The sequence below is a fragment of the Rhinoderma darwinii genome, chromosome 4, assembly GCF_050947455.1.
Source record: "Rhinoderma darwinii isolate aRhiDar2 chromosome 4, aRhiDar2.hap1, whole genome shotgun sequence".
In the NCBI taxonomy this organism is placed as follows: domain Eukaryota; kingdom Metazoa; phylum Chordata; class Amphibia; order Anura; family Rhinodermatidae; genus Rhinoderma; species Rhinoderma darwinii.
In genome coordinates, this window is record NC_134690.1 from 197,545,516 (window position 1) to 197,566,753 (window position 21,238).

General features: G+C 40.4%; 1 protein-coding gene across 5 annotated transcripts in view; it reads left to right on the forward strand.

Annotated features, from left to right (window-relative positions):
- Positions 1–21,238, forward strand: part of MYO6 (myosin VI) — a 274,062-nt gene that overhangs the window by 208,382 nt on the left and 44,442 nt on the right. For all 5 annotated transcript variants that reach the window (XM_075862043.1, XM_075862045.1, XM_075862044.1 and 2 more), the window contains exons 19-24: positions 1,579–1,617; positions 4,120–4,213; positions 10,740–10,870; positions 11,025–11,102; positions 13,960–14,089; positions 20,231–20,321. In XM_075862043.1, the coding sequence (XP_075718158.1) occupies positions 1,579–1,617; positions 4,120–4,213; positions 10,740–10,870; positions 11,025–11,102; positions 13,960–14,089; positions 20,231–20,321 (563 nt within the window). The remainder of the gene's footprint in view (positions 1–1,578; positions 1,618–4,119; positions 4,214–10,739; positions 10,871–11,024; positions 11,103–13,959; positions 14,090–20,230; positions 20,322–21,238) is intronic.

The window sequence follows — 21,238 nt, forward strand, 5'->3', positions numbered from 1 at the left end:
ATCTGGCGTGATTACGGGTAATCTGGCGTGATTACGGACAATATCGGAACACTGGCGAGTAATTATGTGGTGTATTTCACAGTATAATACAGCACAAGATTTCTATAGTATTTCTCTCTCTCTCCTCTCACAGATCAACTACAGTGAGAGGAGGGAGGGAAAGAGCACAAATCTTGTGCTGTATTGTATAAATATGGGACTATGGTCACTGTGATAGGTATATCACAGTGACCATATGATCAGGGACCAATTATCAGGGTCCCTGATCAGTTTCTATGTACAGGCAGAATAGCTGTCTTAGACACACAGCGCATGCGTGCGCCATTTTCTTTTTTTTCCCGGCAGTTAGGGACGGGGGGGGGGGGGCACGGGGGGACGACGGGGGACACGATCAGAGGCAGCAGGGGGCCTAAGCAGCAGTTTTTTTTATCTCCTCTTACCAAACATACATGGTGAGAGGAGATAAAATCATAATTTGCTGAGGCACATTTATTGTAACGGCGGTCGCCGGTATTCGTTGAATACCGGCGATCGCCGGTATGGGGACCGCAAACAGCGGTCCCCAGTCACTGCTCCAAGCCCTCAGCTACCTCCGGCAGCTGAGAGCAGGGAGCTAAACCTCCCCCAGGCGGCGCTATTTTATTCCGATGCCGCGACGTAAAAAGTCTATGGCATCGGAATAAAGCCCGTTAGTGACCGACGTAGAAACACGATGGGTCGGTCACTAACGGGTTAATGTCCGAGATAGCAATACCCCCCTAAGGTGGGTACTCATAATAAACGACACAAAGTGTAAAAATTTACCATTTTATGCACATCCCTCCCCTTCTGCTCTTTTATTTGGCTCTTTTCGTTACGGCAGTTTTGTAGTCCTGGCGTTATATTCATGTACCAGAAAGATCAGGATTAATAGCACTCTGTCTCTCACATCTATGAGAGTGCCGCAGCACATGGTATTGTGACCAGTGAGATACTAATGGTGAGATGGATGTATAGGTAAAATACAACTTTTGACTATCAACGTTTCATCGGTTACTGTGATCTATTAGCGCCGTTCAAACAAATTTTGTCATAATTGCACCAGGACTGCAGCTGCACCTATTGCCAAATTTTGGGCAAAGTAACGGTAAGCTGTGCAGATGTGGGTAGGCGCCATTTACTCTTCAGTATGATGAATCCTAATTGCTTTTTAGCCATTCCGAGTTCCCTGGCACATTGTGAGCACTGCTATGCCCTCATTTCCACAGACCAGAAGTGTTTCCTGGGTTTGATTGTTACAATTATTCCTATCTGTCTTTCTTCTGTGTAGTGATTCGATGCTTTCTTTACAGAGCATAGTTGTAAGTTCAGCTATTCAGCCCTAAATAGTGAGTAGCACAACCTGCATTCCACGTCCACATTTGTCTGACAAGCTTTTGTATTCCCTGACTGCTCACCCATATGTTTAACGCCAATGTAAAAATGATGCACTGCGGACTGTTAATGCATGTAACGTGTCACCATGCTGCATGTGTGTATATTGTACGGCTTCAGCCCCCATGCGCTGTAGCTAATATTTAGTATCTTCTTTTTTCATAGACCCAGCTGAATCTTTTACTTGAAAAACTTCGAAGCACGGTAGGAAGATGACAATATTTTCTTCTTTTTATACAAGCTCACAATGCATGACTATCTTTCAGTGCACTCTTTCAATCTTGAAATTTTTTGCACACAACCACATTTCCACCTTCCTAGTGTTACTGTGTCCTGCTAACATGGTTTGATAAAGTCTTTAGAAGGCTGATAATCTGCCAGCAATGTGTCTCTATGAATACACTAGTAACGCTGATAAGCCGCTACACCGGATAAGCTGAAAGTATGTTTGAAGCCAAAGGAAGCACAAAATAAAAGAAGATAAAGATGCAAGCACTCAAAGCCGTAATGAACATGCTATGCCCAAGAATACCTATGCTGTGGAGTTCACTGTGACCATCAGCCTAAGTAGTGATATAGGCAGGGGAGTGTTACAGACAGGTTTTTACATTTGTTAACTTATGTACTAAAGATGGAGATGTGGTCCTTAAAGGAGATCAATATATAAAATGGAACACTCTAATACAACTAAGGTGGGGACATGATTAACTTATTTAAATATATGAATGGCCCATACAAAAAAATATGGTGAAATCCTGTTCCATGTAAAAGCAAGGGGCACTCCTTCCATCTGGAGGTTCAACCTGCAGAGGTGACAAGCCTTCTTTACTGTGAGAACTGTGAATCTATGGAATAGCCTACCGCAGGAGCTGGTCACAGCAGGGACAGTAGATGGCTTTAAAAAAGGCTTAGATAATTTCCTACAACAAAAAATATCAGCTCCTATGTCAATGTGTAGAATTTTTGTTTCATCCCATTCCTTTTTTGAACTCGATTGACATGTCTTTTTTTCAACCGTACTATGTAATACATACGTATAAATATTCTAACTTAGAATAGCTGTTAAAGCTCCTGTAAGAATTGTTATCCCACTTTCTAAGACTCCTTAATAGTAAATCTGTCAAGTTATGCAGCAGTGCTGGGGTGGAGGATGAGATGATGCATAAATTGGCAGATTTGTTTTTTAGGATTCCGGAAAAGTTAGCATGAAACTCCACATAGGTGGAGTTTTATGTTGAAAAAACTGATCAAAACCGCTAATATGTATGTATATTTATATATATTATATATGGACAACTTATTATTTATAATTTATATTATAAATGTTCTTTAATAATGTGAAGTCCTGTGCTTCCCTATAGTTTGGGTATTTGTGCTTTTTTAGTTAATTAAAAAATCGGGTAGCAGTGTTTGAAATTCTGAATATTCTTATGACGGCATTGACTTTGCACACAGCACCTATGTATTGTCATGTACAGAGATGAAGGGATTCCAGCCTTCGATACTACTGCCTGGCTCATCATGTACTATATGAACAATTAAACGCTATGTACTCCATGAATGGAATTTTCTTTTTTTTTTAATTAAATCAATGTGTTTTAAATCACTAATTCACTTTGATTAAAATTTGCTTTTTTCTTTTCATGATACAGCTTCTATGTTTCATGTTTACATAGAAGCTGTATTTTTCAGTGTCAGCTGAATCCGTCAGTTCAGCTGAGCAGATGGCTCCACTGAGATTTGCTCCTTTGTGTCTCTGACACAATAATATTGATCACATCTAAGTTCATAACTTAGATGTGATCAATATTAGCTGGATTCTGTGTGTCAGAGAAACGCAGGACCCGCAGAGAGAGAGAAAGATACATCTTCTATGTATACAGGAAGCATAGAGGATGTATCGTAAAAAGTAGGAAAAAAAAATCATTAAAGGCAATTCGAAAAAATATTTTAAATTTAAAACACATTGATTTAATTTAAAAAAAAATCCATTTGAAGGTGTACATAGCCTTTAAATTCCTGAAATGTATAGTAAACAAAGCTATAGCTAGCAGAAGACTGGCATCACAGAGATGAGTGATGCTTTAAAACTTTCATCACCGTTCAATAAATCCGACTCTAAATACAAAAACATCCCAACTTTCATGCTTTTTCTATCACCTCTACAAAAGGATTTTCTTGAATAAAGCTTTGAAGAAACCTATCTTTTTATTATTTTTTTTTGTCCTACCATACCAAAGAAGCCAAGAAAAGTTTTGTATTATTCAAAGTTAAAATGACATCTTAAATTCCATCCAAGGACATGTGTCGACATCTTACATTGGTAACATTTTGCCAAGTAAGGATGATCAATAAAGACATTAGAATTTGAAGGACATCCATTCACTCTTTGTATTACTTATACGCATTTATAGTAAATTGGTCTTTTTTTTTTTTTACACCTCTCTAAAACGTTGCTTTTAACATTAGCAATGTATGGGAGATAAAAAGAAAGCTGAAGATTTGCATTATTGAGATGCTGAACAGTTAGGAATGATCCGTCGTCAAATGCTTTTTTCCACATTTCATTTTAGGGACTTAATAATATTCCTTGTGTATGTTTTCGATGTAATGACCCAGTTCTTTCTTTGTTTTTTGCTTGGTGCAGCCATAAAATAACTACTGTACCAGTATTCTTATACAAATGATTTACTGGCTTTCCCACAGGGATCCAGCTTCATCCGTTGTATCAAGCCCAATTTAAAAATGACAAGTCATCAGTTTGAAGGAGCACAAATTCTGTCTCAGCTTCAATGTTCAGGTAATGTTTAATTTCGATCTTTATTAGTTCCTCTATTTTTTTGTTACCATTTTTAAATGATTTTAAGAAAGTAAAACCAACATAAACACCATACTATCCAGTAGTAAAAAGCATACATGTAAAAAGTTGCCCATACGCTTAAAATAGCTGTTGAATGAACGTGAACAAAGGATCGGCCAAAGTGAAATCCAACGTGCTCAATCCTTCTTTCCCTCTGACATCTATCGGGGGAGGGTTGGGACACCCTCATACACATTAGTCGTCCGAAATCATCAGTGTATGGGTACCCACTGATTACCACGTTAAGAGCAGGACAGTGTTTTGCTCTAATGGTATTATGGCTGAGAGCACATTAATGTTGCTCAAAATAGAGCTTAGAGAACAGAATATGTCAATTAGCAGAATGGCAAGATGTCTCCTGATGCCCAGTGGGGCAAACTTTCAGATCTATAAGAACTAGAGGGAATTCATACAAGCAGTATCCTGTGAGAAGGTTTGCAACAACAAATTTGGGGGACATTACATTTCTGTATTGAAAGAATACTATGATGACTGATATATAGGAGGGTTGTCTCAGGAAGAACTTTTTGAATGGAAGCTTCTCTAACCCCCCAGAGATCAGCAGTTATCGCTGGGGAAGCCACGTCATCTGCACAGACATATTCCCTCCAGTGGACGTTCCTGTAATGCATTCAAACGAATGGCCTTTCATAAGATCTTACAGAGAATCTCTATCCTGGCTCATAAGGCGGAAGGGTCCGGAGCAGGGGACCCAAACGTCTATTCGCCCTTATAGGGCACCTGGGAAGGGCTTGTCATATGGGTGGCCTGTAGCAACTTCTGATAATTATGATAAAGTAAAATATTTAATCTATCAATTGATTGAAAAATATATATAAACATATGCAAAAGTAGGGGAGTTTAAATTAAAAGATTGTACTGTTTTCTGACATTTCATGGAAATAGCATCATTAGGGGGTTGGTAAGTTGTAAACCTACAACAAAAGTGTCCCACGTCGATGCCCCTTAGGGTGGGTTCAGATGCTGCGGAATTGTCGCAGATTTTAGTGGGGATCCCCCCATCCACACATAGCAAGAAAAAGTGCAAATTTCAGGGCATGCTGTTTTTTGTTTTTTTTTTAAATAATAAAATCAAGGGGGATCCCTGGCAGATGTGCAGCAAAATCGTGGTGAAAAATGTTGGTTATATCGCAATCTACCCTTTCAGTTCTATTGAATGTAATGTGATTTCTGTAAACTGTTTTCAAACTCCTAGTTAAAGGAGGGAAAACGCTCAATCGTGTAGCTTGGTCACCTTTATTATGATGATCAGTGGGTGTCCCAGCCTTGCTCTCAATGACATGTGAGGAAATGGTTTAAACCAGAGTTTTACTTAATCTTTTCATGACCAAGGGTCGTTGATGCCTCTGTGTCCAGGTCAAATTTTCCATTTCTGATATGCACTTAAACGATAATATATTTGCAACCGCTTTGAATATCCCAACTATTTTTACTTTGGTTTCTTTACAAGACTTATGAGGCTTTACTTTTGTAGATTAGTTTAATTCCATGTTTTACATTTTTATTATGAGCAGACAAATCATTAAAAATTTTTTTTTTTTTATATATATATATTTATCTATATTATTTGTGTATATAGAGATAGATGGATAGACATAGATGGATAGACTGTTTTTAACAGCATTTGCCATCTGTTTTTTATGGCCATTAAAAATAAATAAATAAAAAAAATGGATGAATTTTATTCGGTAGGGTTTTTTTGTCCCAGCCCACTGAAAACACCACAGTGCCTATGTTGATAGTGCCACAATACCCCTATAGATCGTGCCACATTGCACACTGCAGATAGTGCCAGTGCCCACAGTAGATAGTGCCACATTGCCCACATAGTCCCACCGTTCCCACTGTAGATAGTGCCCACATAGTGCCACTGTAGATAGTGCCACAGTTTCCACTGTAGATAGTGTCCACATAGTTCCACACTACGTGCCCATGTAGATAGTGTCACACCCCTTGTATATAGCACCCCCCCCCCCCTGTAGATAGCACCCTGGCCAGAGCGTTGATGAAGTTCTGGCAGAGGGTTACACTCTTCGAAGACGCCCTGGACAGTGACAGTGATTCCGCTTCTAGAGGGAGCTTTGGTGGTGCTATCTATAAGAGGGGTGACGCAATATGCAGGGGGGTGGCACTACTTACAGACGGGATGGAAAGACATCTGGGCTCCCTCTAGGAGGGGAATCCACGGTGCTCTTAATGCCCAGGCAGACATGACTGCAGTGTTGCTTACAATAAAGCAGCACTGCACTAATTAAACCCTGTTCCAGGCTGCCAACAGGGCATCGGCAGTTGGAACGTTTATAGCTGTATGGCAGTCGTGAAGGGGTTAACATACCTCTTCTAGTCATGTTATTTAAACTGTCGAAATTGAATCCTATTCTCATCTCTCTATATTATGTTATTGTTGTTTTTGAATCTCTAGACAACCACAATATGAATATACACATTCCTGCTGCCGATTCCCCTTGCAGCTTGAACATACATATACATGGTCCTCTATAATGGCAGAACGTACCATCATCCTGAAGTGACAGGGAGCTGCAATGATTTGCTCCTGGTCACAAAAAATGCTACACAAAGAGCTCAAAGTGGGCCCTGTGATCTTCAAAGCAACACGAATGCAGGAAGCTTCCTTCCTGCATTTGTGCCGTTTCCATAGACCTCCAGCTTTCACATGGGGGAAAGGAGCGTGCCGAGAGGACATGATCTGTGTCTTCCCTACATTCTGCTGTATGCAGGTCACTGCTAATAGTCATTAGCATTGGATCACTATTATCTGTAATGCATAGGAGTGCTGGGATAACTCAGATTATGCATTCCTAGCTTCCCCCAAAAAGTAAACAAAAATATAGAAAATAATAGAGAAAATAAATATAGTAAAAAATAGCTTGTGAAATAAAAAAAAATTCTAACACATACCCCAACCCACCAGCACTACTAGAGATCATCCTCTGTGACATGGACGCATTTTACATGGATGTCATGACCCATATAATAATGCGTTCATATCGCAGAATCTGTTCTATCAAATCTACACAAATAATTACCTGTCACTTGTTTTTGTCTCCCTGTCTTCGGCCATATACGCTCTTATGTCTACATTCAAAATTTATGTATAGGGTCCTGTGTGCCTGTTTCTTTATACCAAATGCCACCTAACGGCAGGTAGCGCACTATGAATAAATCTAAAATTGTGTAATAGGGATAATGTTATACACAGGAGAGAGCAAGGATTATTTTGTGATATAAATTTTTCTGGTTCAACTAATAACATTAAATTACATAAGAAAAAAAAGGGCATTTGCATTTTTCCCCTATTCCCATTTCTCCCTATATAATACGTACAAAATGAAAAGATACTGGTTGTGCTGTTTGATATTACATTAAAGCCCGATCTGTTCCCCAAAAAAAGAAAAAAAAATCTTTAGCCAAGGTGTGTGTGTGTGTGTGTGTGTGTGTGTGTGTGTGTGTATATATATATATATATATATATATCACACAAGAAAATGGCGACAGCACTCTGCGAAAACGAATTCCACCTAAGCACTACAGATAAATAAATATGCATTTCTGCTGAATCTACTTACAATAGGGAGGTTCTTAGCGCACATTTTGATCAAATTGTGTGAACCCACCTGCCATGACAAGGCCACCCCTATGAGGTGGGAACCTACGCTGCACATACACCCAGAACTGGGACTAAACCTACATATTCTTGGGGATGGTAGGAACCAGCATTAAACTAATTAAAATCACCCAGGGCAGAATGGGAGGAGTTCAAGATCAAAAAATGGAGGCAGTCACTAAACCCACATATATGATTCACATAAATACAAAAGTTTGAACAGCACATGCCAGCAAAATGAAACAAAACGTGTATACAGGTGCAAGAACGCCTGTGACTGCAAATTTATACAGCACACAAGAATATATATATACATTGTGAATTTTTTCTGCGGACATTGGTCTTGAAAGAGTTCATTTGTTTAGCGCCTATTTTCTCGGAACTTCTCCAATGCAAACTTTCAGCACTTGCTTTGTGTACACATAAATACGTGTTATGACGCTTTCGATTTGGCTATGTACAGGATGTGATTCGTTTCAATGCTACCCCATCATAGTGTGGAGTAAATTGATTCATGGTTAACATTCTTTTTAACGTGCTGTGTTTTGCTGCCGAATGAAATAATACCTTTCCTAAGGAAAGCTGCTTGGCATTGCAGTCACTGTACATAGACTTTGCATCATGCCTCACTGTCACATTCCCTCTACAGGATTTGTTTCAGTTTAGTTAAGCTGCAGATGAGGGGATGACATCAAAAGAAATAATACTTGAGCCCCAGGCAATTTATTTCCATGCCGTTCACCTGCATTTGAATTAGAGCTTCATAGCAAAGCCATTTCTGTTGATTTTCACAATTTTAAGCTTGCCCGGAGTATTCTTTTGGTGTTCCGAACGTATTCACTCGCTAGACTTTCCCGGTCGCTTTAATTAAAATACCATCTTTAGGTTCTTGTGATGATTTCTTCTTTCTAGTTTGATCAAGGAGACCATCCTTAATCCAAGAACTTTGGTGTTTAATGTCACTTTTCATTTGAAGTCTGCATTGTACTTAGTTACAGTAGAATACTAATAGGCTTTTTATCTTTTACGTTTTATTGCAGTTTGTAGCATTATGCATCTGAGACTATGCCATAGTGGTATAATGTTTTATTGAAGAGATACAAAAATGCACAAATTCTATTCATTCTCTCGATTCAAATGTTTTAGCGGTTTGTTAAAAGCTTATCTGTGAGAAGGAAGGAATGATAATAGTAACAATGGCCATTGTAAAAAATAATGGGCCAGTGTAAATGAAATATGAAATAGCGTTTATAGCTGAACTCCATCGATCATGCTGCCGTAAAAATTCTTATCAGCAGCACCATCAGTAAAAGCTGAAAGTAGCAACATTTATAACTGGCGTTGCTGCCTAGCGCACGGCCCTCCTGAGAGCTTTCCTAGGCCACAATGTTGATTCTCGCTGGTAGGGAGGATTGTCCCTGTGGACATGACCATCCGATTCTCGTTGTGCGATTAGACGGTTGTTTGTCAGTGGTTCATAAAGTCATACTGTGTAAGGGGGTGCCCCAGGTGTCCATTCTCAGGAAGTAAAAGGAAATGCCTGGTTTACGTTTTCCTAGTCGATTCCTGTCGTTGAAGTGTTTGATTGCTTCTTATTAAAAAAAAATTCTCATTTAAGAATTATTAATTCTTATTCGGCAACTACTTTTGCTTTTTACAGAGCTCCAGACTAATAGTGTGACATTCCCTTTTACTCTACTTTAAGGCAGACTAACCTACAACAGCTCATTTTTATGACACATGTTCTCTTTTAGGATAGATCTTCACTTTGGACTCTCATCTTCTATGCAGATGCTGCTGTCATGGACCATGACATTGTTGTGACTACCTGGTCCCCTTGGACGGCTACCTTTCCTACCTTGGCTGCACAAGAACTACCTTAAGGCTGCAGATTTTGTGCCTGCTGCAGAAAATTCAGATAATGGAACTGACATTTTTAGTCCCAGTAATCTCTGAATCACAATCTGCAGGGTGTACAGGGGGACTTAAACTGGAATCACACATGCAGATTTTTTAGCCAAAACACAGGAGCGGATACAAAAAAGAGAAGTAGCAGTCTCTCGTTATACTTTTCCTCCTTATTTTGGATCCACTCTGGGCTTTGGCACAAAACAACTGCCATGAAAACGGCATATGTGAATCTAGCCTAAGTCTGTCTTTATAAATTGACGTCCTAATAGTTGACTACAACATGTTCCAGAATATTGGCCCACATTTATTAAAAATTGTGTTATTTTAGCCAAAACTAAAGCTCGGCTAATTTATTTACATTTGTGTAGACAAATTTATGACCACACATGCTTTCTTTGATAAATGTGTCACAGCATACATCACTGGCATTATCTTTCACGTTGGCTACAATGATGGCCCTTTTTTGTACACCAGGGTCCGTGTGGAGTAGAGTTGCGGCATAAATGTCTCTAAATCCTGTACGGGAAGCAAGCCACACCCACTTTTTCAACCATAGAAACGTACAAGGAGCATAGCTATGAAGCACCAGGGACGAAGTACCATGAAGTACTAGTCACTAGAGCAGAGCGGAGTCCAAAATGTGCATTATAACCTGAGCTAATACTTGTGCTTGTCAAGCTGTATATCCAGACGAAAAACTAAATGCAACCAGGGCCGCATACTAGGATCAGGGTTTTTTAGTTGTATAGTAGTAGTGGTGTTGTTGAACAGCAGTTAACTCTTGCATAGTAGTTTTTTTTAAAATTGATTTGTATTTTCTGTTTTGCTGGTTACACATACTAAAAACGAAATTTAATTATAAAAAATAATCTATAAATATAAATAGATGTTCTATTTTGATGTCCCCAGGTATGGTATCTGTCCTGGATCTAATGCAGGGAGGCTTCCCATCCCGAGCCTCATTCCATGAACTCTATAACATGTATAAGAAGTATATGCCAGAGAAGATGTCTCGCCTGGACCCCAGACTATTCTGCAAGGTATATCTCATCTTAATTGTGACAAAAATTATTTTCATGCTGTGTAAAATCATCTGCCAAAACTGCTCATGTTTTAATAATTTATTGTTCGCTTTGAAGCCTATTTTAAGGGGTATGAATTCAAGCCTATTAATGTGCTTCTTTTATGTTACAGGCTCTGTTCAAAGCCTTGGGCTTAAATGAAAATGATTACAAATTTGGGTTAACTAAGGTGTTTTTCAGGCCTGGCAAGGTAAGAGTCTACTGTTTAAGGCTGAATGTGATGAGATAAGGGTCCTGACTTGCAATTCTATGACCTATTTTTCAGCTTATGTTATTAACCCCTCACTTCCTTTTATCCTTGAAAATTAGAATGTACTTGTTAATGTATGGAGTGTTAGTGTTTATGAAGATGCATTCATACTGTATCTTCCTGCACATTTACACACCAAACCGCTTATCATACATGTGTATGTATGTGTGTATATATATATATATATATATATATTACATACAATCAAATAAACGTGCACGTACGTGGGTAGACTTTTTTTTTTCTTTACTGAATTGAGTGGTACTCCTTTTTTTTTTTTTTGTTCTCTTCTCTATATTCCAGATTTTTAATTAGGTCGGTAGTGTCTCTGCACCTATTTTTGGATTCTGTACAGGCTTTAATTCCTTCCCGTCGCTGCCATTTTTCATTTTTTTATTTTCGTTTTTACCTTTCCACCTTCCAAGAGCCATAACTTTTTTATTTTTCCGTCGATATAGTCATTTGAGGGCTTGTTTTTTGCAGGACAAGTTGTATTTTTTTCCGGTACAATTTATTGTACCATATAATCTACTGGGAAGCTGGAAAATATTTGATTTCTCCATTGTTTTTTGTTTTTAATTTTTGTGGCGTTCGCCGTGTAGTAAAAATGCCATGTTACCTTTATTCTGTGGGTCAATACGATTATAACAATACCAAATTGATAGATTATTTGTTTTTTATAGTTTACAGCTTTTACAATGAAAAAACGTATTGATGGAAAAAAAAAATTAATGTTCTGAGAGCCATAACTTTTCTTTATTTTCCCATCGATTTGAAGAAAAAATAAAAATAAAAAAGCCCTCCAACCTCTGTGTCCTGTAGTTCTTATTGGCACCATTTTGGGGTGCATAAGACTTTTTGATCAGTTTTTTTATTTGTAGGGTTTCATAGGAGCACAAAGATTTCAGACCTGTGGGCCTTCATGACAACCATCGGCACCCTGGGATCAAGTCGTTAGGGAAAGATCGGATGTTAAACGGGGTACGCCCCTCTTTCTGACAGCTTAGATGCCGCAATCGCTATTGACCCTGGCATCTAAGGGGTCAAACGAGCTAGATCATAGTAATCTACGATCCCACCCATTACAGTGAAGTGTCGGCTGAAATATATTTATATATATTTATTTATCTTATGGCCTTAAATAAAGAATATCCCGAAAAAAAACCCTGAAAAAAACACTTCTTTCTTCCTCCCAGGGATAAACTATTCCAAAAAAATATTTTTTTTCTGCACATACCCACTACCTATATCCCAGCCAAGCTGCTCCTGCTCTTCTTAGGCAGGACTTGACATCCTCTTTCATTCCTATTTCATCGCCCACCTTTAGCCCATAGTGCAGCCTCTTAAAGCAGCTACTCAACTCTGTGACGGAGAAGAGTGCTGGCTTAGCCACTGACCTAAGTCAGGCAGTCCGCTCCTACAGAAATGTCACTTAATTACCTGCTGACAAACAGGGCGGGTGAATAAGATAAAAGTGAAAAACTTCTGGTACCACATGACCATGTATTTGTACGTTTTTTTTGCTGCCACTGACCATACATGGTGAAATGGACTGATGAGATAAAACATTTCAGAAAAGCGAAGGGGACATTGTGAAGTGACTAGTAGTTTCAATAGTTGGAAGAATCAAGCCTTTCCGACAATTATATTTAGATGACTGTAGTAGCGGTTTTTTTCTATACCTTGTTCTGCATATATGCGTTCACAAAATGCATCATAGGATCATGTGATTTTAAATGATATCAATGTAATGTTATCCTTCTATATTTGAAAGGCTACTCACTGTTTCTCATATTTCGCAGGTGGCTTTAGTAAAGACTTGTTAGGGCCTGTTCAAATCACCGTTCGCTTTCTGTTCCGGGGTTCCGTTGGAGGTTTCCGTCGGGTAAACCCCGCAGCGGAAAGTGAAACCACAGCTTCCGTTTCAGTCACTATTGATATCAATGGTGACGGAAACATCGCTAATGGTTTCCCGTTCGTCATCATTCCGGCAGGTTTCCGGTTTTCCGACGGAATCAATAGCTGAGTCGACTGCACTATTGATTCTGTCGTTAAACCGGAAACCTGCCGGAATGGTGACGAACGGGAAACCATTAGCGATGTTTCCGTCACCATTGATATCAATGGTGATTGAAACGGAAGCTGTGGTTTCACTTTCCGTTGCGGGGTTAACCCGACGGAAACCTCCGACGGAACCCCGGAACGGAAAGCGAACGGTGATGTGAACAGGCCCTTAGTCATAGGGTACAGCATGTTCACAAGTGTCAGATTTGCCTGCTACATATTTCCATAGATTTTTTTCTGCAACGTGAACAAAAATCTGCATGGATTTTTTCCCCGCTGAATGGGAATGGGGTTACAAAAACTCATTTACAGACATTGGATGCGGAATGTGTAATACTATACACACTGTAACACTCTGTATGCGGCTCTCTTGACACTCCCTGGTATTTGGTGGAGAGGGCTGTACTCCATCACTTCTATAAGTGAATTCTCTGACATTTTTCTGTCAATTGTCTTCCATTTCTTTTTTTGCAGCTGTAAAACGCATACACCTGCTTTACTGTCTATAGACAACACAGGAAGGAAATGTGTATTTCAATATGGCTGCCCCCGGGGAAGTTTATAAAAATAAAAAATTAATAGCTACAACAATTAAAAAGAAGAGCAAACACATTATTTATCTTTTACAGACTTACATCTCATTAATAAAATGAAAATGCCATACATGAGACATCCTCTTTCATTCTTTCCTTGTACTGGGGCTTTTTTTTAATGTTTCTTTTCTTTCTTTCAGTTTGCTGAATTTGATCAGATCATGAAGTCTGATCCAGATCACTTAGCTGAACTGATAAAGCGTGTCAATCACTGGCTTATCTGCAGTCGCTGGAAGAAGGTCCAGTGGTGTGCACTTTCTGTCATAAAATGTAAGTGGATTATTGGGCGGTGAAGCATAAAGTGTGCATTCATAAGGTTAACGTTTTCTATTTGTATTCAGACTCATGGAAACGTTTAATAAGTATTTTATTTCCTAATCCTCCGTGGATTGTGTAAAGTCATGAGCGCTGCCCTTTCTAGTGCTTATATGCATGTCCGTACATAATAATTGTACAAATGTTTCCTTACTTTTTATTGAAGAAAGAAACGTTTGAGTTTTCCACGTTAAGCAAAGCAAAATTGGCTGATTATTTTGGCTCTAATCTGGATTTTAATTTCTTATGTAATAAATATGCATGGATTCTAATACAGTAAGGCCTCATGCACACGACCGTAGCCATGTGCACCGCCGTGATTTTCGGGTCGGCCGGCGGCAGAGTTTCACCCGTGAGCCGCCCGCAAGTCGCAGGCCAAAGCACATGGTCGCGGCCATTATTTGCTATGAGCCTGGACCGCAGCACACGGCCGTAATAAGACGTGCCCGTTCTTTCTGCGGTCCGGGCTCCTGGGCCATGCACAATCCGTGGAAACCACGGTCGTGTGCTTGGCCACATAGGAATGAATGTGGCCGCAATTCTCCCGTGGCCCCATGCACGCGACCGTAAAAATCGTCCGCAATTACAGACCCATTCACTTCTATTGACCGCGGACACCTTCCCGTGAAGGTGTCCAGGCCGTAGAAGTGTACTGCAAAACATAGGACATGTCAGTTCTTTTGCTTTTTACGGGCTGTACTTTGTATGGGAGCACGACCCGCAAATGCGGATGGCTGACCGCATCCGGCCATGCCTGCAATCGCGGGCCGAGATTATGGGCACGACCATGTGCCTGAGGCTTAATAGCCACACAGAAGTCCTTGTACCTGGGTAAAGGGATACACACACCAATACACACAAACACAGTGCTATAAATAATGGTGCAAATATATGTAAGGTTTGATTATACTTTATATTTTTTATATCCACACACACGCTTATTCTGTCAAAATATGTACCGTAATTCCTTACTCCCATATCATTGGCTTTTCTGAGGGATGTTACAGTAGAAAACCTATACTACTGTCTTATATCGGAGAAATTATTGCATAGGGAGGACAAGCAGGAAGGTTCTTTCTAATGCTGCGTCTTAAAACTATGACACACAGTCTTAATGGGAAAATATGGAATTAACTATTGAGGGTGGTGTTTTTTTTAAAGGGTTCACACAAGATTAGAAAAAAAAGGGTAAATTTTCCTTTTCTTCATAGAAACAGTACAATTCTAGTTGCAGCTCAATTGATTCTGGCTGAGCTGCAATACTAGACATAGCCTATTGACAAAGTGGCACTGTTTCTGGATGGAAAGCAGTTTTGTGGACGTTTTCTATGCAGTTTTCTACATAAAAGTATGAAAAAAAAAAGAAGTATCCGTCTTTCCTTTAGGGTATGTTTACACAGAGTTTTTTGGCGCTGCTTTAGATGTGGAAACTGCACCAAAATATCCTGGTATTTATAACCCGTCTGTTTGATTTTGTTTATGGTTAGCTATATAGGTTGAGGGGTTCTGGTGGACTGTGGGGGCTTTTGTTTGGTTACTTATCAGGGTGACTTTGGCTATGTTCACACAGAGTTTTTTGACGGAAACCGCGCCAAAAAAACTCGTCAAAAACGGCCCGAAAATGCCTCCCATTGATTTCAATGGGAGGCGGAGGCGTCTTTTTCCCGCGAGCGGTAAAACCGCCTCGCGGGAAAAAGAAGCGACATGCCCTATCTTGGGGTGTTTACGCCTCTGACCTCCAATTGATTTCAATGAGAGGCAGAGAAAGCGTATTCCGCGGCGTTTTATGCCCGCGGCGCTCAATGGCCGCGGGCAAAAAACGCTGCGAAAATCGGCGTGCAGGGAGAGGAAAATCTGCCTCAAACTTCCAAACTAAATTTTGAGGCAGAAATTCCGCCTGCAAAAAACGCCTAACTCCCCCTTTAGAAGTCATTTTTAGCAGGTGTTTGCTATTTTAAATTATTTTAATTATGTACACGTTCTACTTCTGTTGGAATAAAAGATTTTTGTGCTACTTTTCATGTTTTAATTATTTAGTTCCCATATACATACCCGTTTCTTTTTCTGTTTTTACAACCGCACAAAAAAACGTCCGAAACGCCTCCTATTGATTTCAATGGGACGTGGAGGTTGTTTTTTCCCGTGAGCGGAACAAAACCCCTGCAGGAAATAGAATAGTCAGGCCCTTTCTTCAGGCGTTTCCATCGCTGATCTCCCATGAATGGGAGGCAGAGAAAGCAGTTTTTGCTGTGTTTTTTGCCCGCGGCACTCAATGGCAGAGGCTGAATAACGCCGCAAAAAATTCTGAATTAATTTTTAGGCAGATTTTTCCGCCTGCGAAAAACTGAGTGTGGACTAGGCCTTTTACTATTTCTACTTTTTGGATCCACTTCTGGCTTTGGCTCAAAAATGTTAAGGCCTCGTTCGTAAGGACCTGCCTTCACTTTCTTGACACAGTTTTTCCTGCGTTTTTCACAAACGGCCGTTGAGCGCCGCAGGCAAAAAACACAGCGAAAAACGCTTTCTTTGCTTCCCATTGATTTGGGAGGTCAGAGGCGGAACAATGGGTTAATGGGAGGTAAGAGGTGGAACCGCGGCAGGAAAGAACATGCCACTTTTTTTTTATACATACATACATACATACATACATACATACATACATACATTAGATACAAATACAAACGTATGTACACATTCTATTTCCTCTGAACAGTTGATGGAAAATTCTAACTTAAAAAAAATAATAAGGTGGTTAGTGTGTCAAAATACATATACTAGAGATGTAAGTTCCTAGGCCATGATGACAAATCTGTAACCGTGCCCCCCACCTATCACACATGCTTTATATCGGGGAGAGGGCCCTTTTTTTGCCCCCTTAGTCTCCATGGCCCGGTTGCAACTGCAACCTCTGCACCCTATATAGTTATACGGACACAGAATAGGCATTAAAGGTGCCAGGCAAGTGTTTTTTTTTTATATCCAAATCCTCATATGTTTAGCAATATACAGCATTTTCATTATTCCGAAGTTAATTTTAGCTGCCATGGGAATTTTCTAGTTGTCAACTGCATTTTCTGTGCTAAAATTATCTTGTACCTCTGCAGTCAGCAGTCACTAACACCTTAGCCAACCACTAAATGTGATTAGAGTGGCTTAGGCCTGTGCAGCCAAAATGCATTATGGGTGTAATAATATGCGGGAATAGGAAGCACATTAGTGCTCTTCTTTGACAGCTGGAACCATTCAACTCCTGTAAAAACGCTGAGCTGCTGGCATTGTCCGTTACAATCTTGAAGCTATCTGTACTGGCCCGGTTCCCCATGTGCTTATATTATTTTTACCATATTAAAAGTATTTTTAGCTCTAGAAATTCCAATGCAGTAATTTTGTTATACTGGATAATAACTTCTAATTCACTAATAACCAAAATAAATTCATTTCAACACAAATTTTCTGCATAGATAATGCCAATTCTGCAAATCTGAGTTTTGTTATTGTTTTTAAAGGGATTCTCAAGGATTTTTATTTGATTCAGCTACAGAAAAGATGAATTTACATTCCGTTGCAATTCTATTACTTCCCTAAAACTTCCTTCTCCACCATATGAGACCAACAGCCATCCTTTACAAAAACAATGGAGCCAAAGTGATGGTAGCGCATCTGTAATACCAGCTATTAAAGGGGGTGTCTGGTTACGGAGTGGTTTTTCATTCTGATGACCTATCCGCAGGATAGGTCATCAGTATATGATCGTGAGGGTCCGACACCCAGACCCTGCATCAATCAGCTGTTCTGGCTGCCTCTGGGCGCCGGGAGCTATGCAGGGTCGGTTTTCCAGTACTGCAGCTCTGCTCCTATCCATGTGAATATGAGTGCTGCAGTAACCCAGCACGGCCACTATACAGAGTTCAAAGCCATCTGCTTCCGGGACGAGCTGTGCGAACTCCCGGCGCCTGGAGGCACACGAACCAGCTGATCGGTGTGAGGTCCGGTTGTCGGACCCCCACTGATCATATGCTGGTGACCTATCCTGTGGATAGCTCATCGGTAGAATAAACAGCCCCCAGCCTGGACAAGCCTTTTAGCACTTCTGTAATATAAAAGGTGACCACACTGTGAAAATGCAAAATGGTCATGAGTTGCAGCTCCCTGAACTCTAGTAATGCCCAGCAAACTCAAAAAACTGATCGGGCTGCCTAAAAAATGTACGATAAGATGTTTTTTTCTATTTTTATTACTGCCGTTCACCCTAAAACCTAGACCAGGGGTCTCAAACTCGGCGGGTGAATGGGCCGCACATAGAAAAAATTATTGGTAATCAATTCGTTATTTGAACTATTCTAACAAAACGACATCTCTAGAACAATACTAGATTGCTATAATTATACTACATTACTATAAAAATACTGCATTACTATAATAATGCTTGGTTTAAATTTACCGGAAATTTGCGAGTTTACTTCACGTGCTTATTTTAACAATCCAGTTTAAGTGTAGTTAAATGCAGTCCGGCGGCTCAGTTGGCAGCATTTGGCAGACACAAGAATGGCAAGATTGGGCAGCCCCTTCTTAGATAGTGCCACAGAGCCCTCTGTAGATAGTGCCACAGTGCCCTCTGTAGATAGTGCCACAGTGCCCTCTGTAGATAGTGCCAGACCCCCCTGCAGATAGCTCCATTGGGGCTCCATCTAGTAGTGGAATTCCCAGCCAGAGCATTGCCAGTGACATCAGGGGATCCTCCTGGACCGGAATGTGATGCCAGGGACAGCCCCAGAGCAGGAGTCCCAGGTAGAGTACTACTACCATATATGGACAGTGATGTCAGGGGCAACCCCAGATCCGAAGTCCTGGACAGAGTGCTACTAGCGCTCTGCCTAGGATTCCAGCTCTGCTCCTGACATCACTCTCCATATATGGACAGTGATGTCAGGGGTTCCCCCAGTGCCGGAGTCCCAGAACAGACCGCTACTAGCACTCTTCCTGGGACTCCAGCTCTGCTCTTGACATCACTGTCTATATATGGACAGTGGTGTCAGGGGCTTCCCCAGAGCCGGGGTCCTGATGGAGAGCGCTAGTATAATCTCTCCTCTGGGACTCCTTCTCCGGGGAAGCCCCTGACATCACTGTCCATATATGGACAGTGACTTCAGGGGCTCCTCCAGCAGAGGAATCCCCGGCCAAAGCCTCTGCAATGCTCTGACTGGGGATGCCACTCCTAGAGCGAGCCCCAATAGAGCTATCTACAGGGAGGGAGAGTGTAGGGCTATCAAAGCCGCTGGGGGGAGTGCACTATCTCTACAGTGCGCTGTGTGAGGGGCGTGCTCCTCCTTCAGACTGCACTCTCTTCCGAGGGAGCTACAAAGTCCCGCGGGCCGCAGATGACAGTCTCAGGGACTGCATGCGGCCGTGTGTTTGAGACCCCTGACCTAGACCCTATTGATGAAAGTGAACATGGCTTCATTTTCTTCTGATCTTTTGCATTTTCATCTGGCAAGCCACTGTGGGATTGGGTGTTATCTAAAATGCAGGGCTTAACATTGTCTGCCTCCTATTGCAGACAGATCAGCCAGACACAGGAATGTGAGGAAGAGGGTAAATTGCTGATCTTCTGAGACACATATAGAAGAGCCCTTTATATATTTCTCAGACTTGATTATAATATGAAACATAATAGGATGAAAGAAGAAATGGAGATGAAAGGGGTTGTCCCCTCAAAGACAACGTTTCATATTGCAGCCTCAAGTCCGGCTCCCGCAACCCCCGGATAAACCGCTGATTTATAATACAAGTTCACCCGAATTTTTCTCCACGAAGGCTCATTGAGGGGTGTCCCTAGCAGGAGACCCTCTTCTATGGTGTTCATTGCCCTAATGGGCAAAACGGGCAGGGGTTGTCTTCATGAGACAACCCCTTTAAGTGAGAAAGTTGTGTATTTTCTATGTTTGTTTTAACACTGTCGCACAGTAAGTGAAACTTACTGTGGATATGCATGGATTGGTACTGCTTAAAATTAGTTTTTCCTGTTAACTTGTGCTTATGAATATACTAAAATATATATTTTTTTATTGAAAATACTTTCCTATCTTTCTTTTAAAGTGAAAAATAAAATTAAATATCGGGCATCTGCTTGCATTAAAATGCAAAAGACCATTCGGATGTGGCTCTGCAGAAAGAAACACAAACCACGGTAAGAATGAAGGCTGCATACAGAATCAAATCCATTTTCTCCTTCACCCATCACATGATTTGTAGATTGTTTTATTATTATGTATCTTTATTTCTGCCAGATTGATCCGACAACTTGTACTCACAATCACAGAATGATTTTCAGACACGTAGGACTGTAATCCTGAACAGGTGCTCAATACCTATGTAGAATGAGACAGCCATTAAGTGTTTCTAGATTGAGCAATTCATCCCAATCAGTTGACAGATTGAATGATCTGTTTCCTTTTGGAAACAACGTAACCATAATACCGCCATCATCTTGTTTTTACATTTTAACAACTACTTTTATTGGTGCAGATGCCAATTCTTTTGTGAAGCAAGCGCTGGTCCTTCCTAAAATTAATCATGGGCATTAAGTGCTAGGCATTTGTCATCTTTTCAACTTTTTATGTTAATCTATTCTCCGTTTCACTTCAAAGCTGTCAATGAGCAGCCACAATGGAGCAAAAACACAGTAACTAAAATGATCTTGTTTAAACCAATGATCACAGAGCTGTTACATTTCTTTGCGACCAGTTCGCCCTGTTGGCCTGCTAGTCCTTTATCTATGCACACTGCCTTTACTAATTGGTTTCAAATCCACTGACAAAATAGGGGCTCTTCATGGCAAAAAGGTAAAAAAAAAAAATATTTGTTTTTCACCCTACAGAGCTCTGATATTCAGGAAAAGAAACCCATCTCTGATCACCAGCTCTTCTGTGTAAAGGACCTTATTGTGGATCAGCACAAATCCACTCCTGTCCAGATAATAATAATAATCTCAATTTATATAGCGCCAACATATTCCACAGCACTTTACAATTCACAGGGAACATGTACAGATAATATCAGACGTTACATAGTGACAAAACTAATATACAATTCAAACAAGAGGAT